At 39.5% G+C, this 6,384-nt stretch overlaps 1 protein-coding gene across 1 annotated transcript in view; it reads right to left on the bottom strand.

The window, feature by feature from the left end:
* The window catches only part of TMX3 (thioredoxin-related transmembrane protein 3), a gene marked incomplete at its 5' end in the record, with an annotated part of 22,722 nt that extends 16,441 nt beyond the window's left edge, over positions 1 to 6,281 (bottom strand). Inside the window, 3 exons of the mRNA XM_010132851.1 lie at positions 228 to 351; positions 1,554 to 1,593; positions 6,227 to 6,281. Of these exons, the coding sequence (XP_010131153.1) occupies positions 228 to 351; positions 1,554 to 1,593; positions 6,227 to 6,281 (219 nt within the window). The remainder of the gene's footprint in view (positions 1 to 227; positions 352 to 1,553; positions 1,594 to 6,226) is intronic.
* Between the last annotated feature and the right edge of the window lie 103 nt (positions 6,282 to 6,384).

Genomic DNA, 6,384 nt, shown 5'->3' with positions numbered 1-6,384 from the left:
AAATCTTTTACCTTCCTTTTGGCAGGAAGAAGTCCCTACACAAGCAGAAGCACACATGATAAAACCCACACATTCTACTGCATGCAGTCACTCTTAGAAGATCAGAAAATTGTTCCCCAGTGACTGTGTACATTTGCTATAATACAGATCAATGACTTAATGAAAAAATTAAGAACAGTTTCAAAACAGAGGCTGTCATGACGTAACTCCTACCAATCCATACTTACTAGAAAAGGAAGTTGCATCCATCTTCCCAACTTTTACTGGAGAGCCCATGGTTTTCATTTCTATACCCACTTCATTCCACACAGGCTCCAGTTTCTTGCAGTGGCCACACCAAGGTGCATAAAACTGAGAAGCAAATACATACGATTTAAAAAAATAAAAAAAAAAAGAAATGAAGAGAAACAGGTAAGAGAAGTTGATTCTACGATTAACCCCCAAATACATTAACAAGGCTTATTTCCAAGTTCATTACAAAACTGGAGTGACAGGTTTTATGATTTGGTGTTACTTTTAATATGTAGGCACAACTGAAAACAATACAAAATAATAAAACTTGCTGCGCTACTATACACTTATTTAAAAATGGACTGTGTGGTAACTTTTTTTTTTGGTTAAAAATACCTTCAGAAATACTCTCCTCTTTTTTTAAACTTAAAAGATCATGTAATCAATTTATCCAAGAATATGAATTTAGGTGCCAATAGGGGAACACTGTTCTTTGAAAGTAAGATAGATAATATATATGTGTGTATGCATGTATATATATTTCCCCAAGCGCCCCTCTGGATTTCATTTCTTCAGCAACTACTTCTATACAAGTGCACTGTAAGATTGATTCCATTTCTCAGGACCAAGCAGAGCGGAGAGATTGATTTCATTTTTTAGCCTGTCTTGCTGCAACACTTCAGAGAAATTAACAGGGAAGGTCACAACCGGACAAAGTTGGATTTTGTTTTCCTATATATTACTGATCAATTCTGAATCAGTATATATAGTTTTCCCCACTCAAAAATCACAAATCTGAATTATACAATTTGGGAATTACAGTTTATATTCGGGTGAGATAAAAAGAGTATTATCTCATTCCCAAACAAGCTCAATCTTTTCAATAATACCTTGCTTCTGAAAAAAAGAGCACTGAATCTTTCCAAGTACGTTAAAAAAAGCAAAAGAAGCCTCTCATATATTCAATGTTGCAGTGCTAAATGTCCAGAACACATATTAGCTGGTATAACTAGAGAATGGAACTGTAAAAATTCTGAACACAGGTCATCACCTCTTGACTGCACTGGATAATCGGTTTTCGAGGACTGTAAAATAAAGGATGAAGCCTGTCTGCATCCAGGACTCGGTCAAATTCCTGGTTCACCCTGAACAATACAGGTTGCTTATCCATCCGGTCAGAGGAATTACTGTCATGTGATTTTTCTGCACCATGTACAAACAATTTCCCAAACGATGAAGCACCCTTACTACAGAGTGTAGCACTGTACAATTCGTGTTTTGATTTCCACTAGCAGGTCTTCCCACTTTTCTCATATACTTACATCTACGAGCCAAATATCATCTTTACGGTTTTCTTTAAACCTAGGAGAGGAAAAAAATTAAATCAATACATGATATACCTGAAAACAAACAAGTGAAGTGCACATGTGAAACAGGCAAAGTCCACAACTAAGTTGGTATAAAACTATAGATACAAAAATTCTGTTTTGTTTCTTTCTTCGGGGGTGGGGGGAAGGAGGAAACAGTTGGTTTTCAATATTAAGATTAGCCCTTCAGATGATAACTACATACACAGTTGTACCTATTAGGTTTTGCCAAGGCAAAAAAAGAAAACAAAAGAGAAAAACTGTAAGAAATCAGAAAACACACCAAAGGTATTTGATTAGGAGAGGTAATCTAAGGGGAAGAAGTATTTTGCAGCTGTTCTAGTTACATTAAACACTGTTGTTGACTTGACTAGAAAAGGATGCATTTCTGTACATCGACTGATACACTCTTACAGCACTGGTTTACACTGTTCATCTTGGCTGTACTGAATGCAGACTGACCAAATTACCTTTAATGTTAACATGGAAAGCAATTCTAGTTCAGCCTCCTTTAACATTCTACTGCAGGTGTGTCAGTTTATGTTTTTACTCACAGGTGCACACAAGAAACTTACTAGAATAAAAGTAATTTGCAAGTTACTGATAACACCAGAGATACACAGGTATGACTGAATACTCTCACTGCCAGACCAATGACACCTTAATGAACTGAGTAGCTTTACTAACTGTAAATCTGTCACTAAATGCTAAAGACTCTAAACCAAAAATAAAACGTGATAAATCAAAGTTCCTCGGTACCTCTTGAAATGTTGCTTACATATTTCACTGAACTGCTGTCACAAGATGACAGAAGTTATCGCATTACTTAACTATTTCCAGGTTGAGAATTAAACAAGACAGAATTTTAATGTAAGGTTCATTTTTGTAAAAGATGGGCTTCATAAAAGTGACTAAAACTGGGAATAATGTCACATGCTATCATTCTCACTGTAACACATTGCAAAAGAAGATTAATAGATATATAATTGCAAAGAGTGTGATCTACACTCTCAAATCCAATTAATAGAAGTTACAGCCCAACTCATCACTTCCCAATATGCAACATGCCCATAAACAGTTCATAGGCAGTAAGCAGAATCGGAGGACATCTACTGTATTTTACTTGAAGTTCAATACATTTGTAATGGTCTTGATGAAATACCAAAGCTGATACTGGCCTATTGTATGAAAGAAATAATTCAGAACTACCATCTACCACAGTAGAGTGTTTGAAACCAAGAACTGCAGTATGTCACTGGTAAACTCATGCTGGTTTTGTTTTATTGCTGGCACACCAAGGTTGCAGTGCTTGTCCAGCAGAAAAGGTATTGGCAGCAACTCACATAAAACCGCCACAAGAAAGCAGCATTTTTAAGTCACAAAATAGCTGAGTCAACCACCTCACTAAAAATTTACTTCTCCACCCTAAGAGCCACAGAGCTAACGAAAAAATAAGTTAGAGTCTAGTATCTCTTGAGGACTCTAACGAAGCTCCAGCTAACTTCCAATTACAGTGTCAAATAATTGGTTACGATGCAACAGGCAGAAAGCAGTTACTGCATTTTCAGATCCTGGACCATGCTTCAATGTGGAGTATCACCTTTGGTTTGTAAAAGAATTTACAACAAAACGTTCTCCTCCCCCTGCCATAGCGCGACTTGTGATTGCAAAGAGCATTAAAGCACTGAGGGGGTAGACTGAAATCTTACAAAACCAATAGACAGCAAGGAAAAGAGAGAAAAAGGAAACGCCTGGAGGCAGAACATTCCAATGGAATTTAATGACTTTGGCCTAAGAGACTATAAAAAACGGTGTAGTTTTTACAATAATAAATTTCAAGTTGTACCGCTCATATACAAGCATGTATTCAATCAACTTCCATAGAAACCAAAATCTGAAGTGTGACAAAACCCAACTACCTACACTCATCCTAGTTTTGGTAAAGTCAGTCATTAAATTATTAGACAATATTGAAAAAGTCCAAAGTACTGTTGAAGAAAAACAGAAACCTGTATGAATGGGAATTTAAGCATTTTCTGAAGATGCTGTTTCAAGGCCCTGAAAATACATTTCCAAGCATAAAGTTTCAGTGTCTCTACTAAACAGACCTATGCAATACCCTCTGCCAGCCAACAGAAGCACAATCATACTGGTAGAAAGATGACATAGGTGCATTATTTGTCTCAAATACATACAACTTCTCAACATCTGGCACTGCATCATCAAATGTTACCTCAACCTCCTCTTAATTCATGAGCCCCACTTACTCATTAATGGTTAAAAGAAACCAGCATGAAGCAAACTGAAGACCAAGGCCACAATTCCAAGGGCCTTAAACCAACCCTGCTGCTGCTTCTGTTCCTCCCTGTCTCCCTTCTCACCCGCCTTGCACCACTTGTGATGCTTCTGAACCTGGGCTGAGCCACCAACACACCCTCACAGATGGAAAAATATTTCCTTTTTTAGTCAGGTTACTTATCTGCTTTGTTACCACACTGGAACAAGTCAGCAAATACCACAAGGTGAGGGAGTCAGCGGTTCGATCAAGCTGACAGGAACCACAGCGCTTGCTTTGCATCCCTTCCACAGCCCAGCTGGGTGATGCTGGGTAACTTCCACCTCTGTTAGCTCTTCTCTGCTGCTTGTTTCCCATACCTTGTAAGCTTGGGAAAGGCACCTAGTAGGCATTGTTTGCAACTACCAAAATTCAAATAAAACCCAAAGTTTTCAGGAACAGCAAAAAGTCCATAATGTTCAGGTATCTATAAAACAGAACAAGGAAACTTTCACCAGTCATTGCTCCCAATTTTTCAAAAGAAATTGTTCTCGTGACCTTTTTCACTATTTGCCAATTAACTACAAAGAAAAAAAAAAACACCACACACCTGTCCTGAGCAACAGACCATTTAATTCTTATCCTCAACTGCAAATACAGGCACCTATATAGTTTTGTAGTTGAACCCCAGAGTTCTAAAATGGGATTTTCTTTTATCAGCTATTTCAGAAAAGTTATATGACTACAGAATTATGCTTTTTCATTCCAAAGACGCAATTACATTTAAATTTACATGGAAACGTGATGTGAAAATGTGATGCAGGATCACAAATACATGCTATTTTATTTACTTTGTCTCTTTATCTTCAGTCCTTGAAAATATATTTCAAAAACAAGCTTTGAAAATCAAGTCCAAGCAGTTCCCGTGCAGCAGTTGCTTTTTCACCAAACTTTAAAAGCCAGCCTGAGATGCTGATATATAGAATCACAGAACCATTTAGTTGGAAGAGACCTTTGAGTTTATCGAGTCCAACCGCTCACCCTGCACTGCCAGGGTCCCTAAACCATGACCCTCGGCACCACATCTACACGGCTTTTAAACACCTCCAGGGATGGGGACTCCACCACCCCCCTAGGCAGCCTGTTCCAAATGCTTCACAATCCTCTCTGTAAAGGAGTTTTTCCTGATACTCATCCTAAATCTCCCCTGGCACAACCTGAGGCCGTTTCCTCTCGTCCTATCACTTGTTACATGGGAGAAGAGTCCAACCCCCACCTCGCTACAACTTCCTTTCAGGTAGTTGTAGAGAGCAATAAGGTCTCTCCTGAGCCTCTTTTTCTCCAGACTAAACAACCCCAGTTCCCTCAGCCGCTCCTCATACATTTCTATTCCCTCCCCCATAACTCCACTGCACCTCACCTGATCTGATGATTATCTGTTCTAGCTGAATAAGCAATATGGTAAAAGGGTGAAGAGTTTTCTGACTGGTTAGCTCTATGATGCAATTTATCACGGATTGAGCCCTCGTTAAAGCATTGCCTTTGGCTTCAATTTATCATAAAGCAGCCATCTAATGCCCCCTTCTCTATCATCTAGTATTTTCTATATCTTCTATTTCAATTCTCATAATCATGCTGCCTTGTAGCACTTTAAATCACCCTGCTGATCAGACCAAAAAAAAAAAAATTCATTTTCAGAAAATTAGTTTTTAATTAGAGCAGCAAATACATAGCCATCACGCTGCTAAAGCAAGGCAGTACACAAACAATGACACTACATAACCAAGGGCAGAACTACCTATTTCAACACCTCCACAGTCTCAGTGCTAAATCTGTTGTAAAAGCACATTTTCACAGTGGAATATAACTGGCACTTCAAGCAGCCAGAGCTAGTCCTGCAGGCCTCCTTCTCTCTTCTGTTCCTGCCCAGGCATGAGTGTACTTGTACTCATTCTCCCAACTCCTGCGGCAACTACGTAGCAAACGCTGACGGATAACTTAGTTAAAATCAAGCAGCTTTTATTTGGAGCAGGCATCAGCCCACCAATATACTTACTCATCAAAAAGAAAGAAAAAGGAAGGAAGCTCGAGAATGTTTTTGCAACAGCACCCATAATAACAGCTTTCCAAAAAATTCTGCACTATTAAGGTGTTCCTCAGCTTCATCAACTGCTCATCACTCACTCAATTCAGGCCGCAATCTTTGTGCCATTCCCGTTAAGAAACAGACAAACTTTTCCAGGGTAGCTCTCTGGAGAACCACTGCCTGCTCAAAGCTGACCGTCCGGGGTCATCCGCCTCGCAAACAGACAAACGATATTTAAGAAGTAAGGCAAGACGCCGCAATACTTACGACTCATCTAGATCCTCCACAAAACCCGCACCCGGTGCCACCGCATGTGCAACCACTGCGAGGTATGGGAAAGCGCTCGGTGAGTGATCTCCAGAGCAAACCGGGGCTGCTCACCCCGCCAGCTGACAGGCTCCCCGCCAGCTCCCCTCACGCCTCCA

This window comes from Buceros rhinoceros, unplaced genomic scaffold (assembly GCF_000710305.1).
Source record: "Buceros rhinoceros silvestris isolate BGI_N320 unplaced genomic scaffold, ASM71030v1 scaffold11523, whole genome shotgun sequence".
Taxonomy (NCBI): Eukaryota; Metazoa; Chordata; class Aves; order Bucerotiformes; family Bucerotidae; genus Buceros; species Buceros rhinoceros.
The sequence above is the reverse complement of the archived record's forward strand: the minus strand, read 5'-3'. Positions and strand labels throughout refer to the sequence as shown.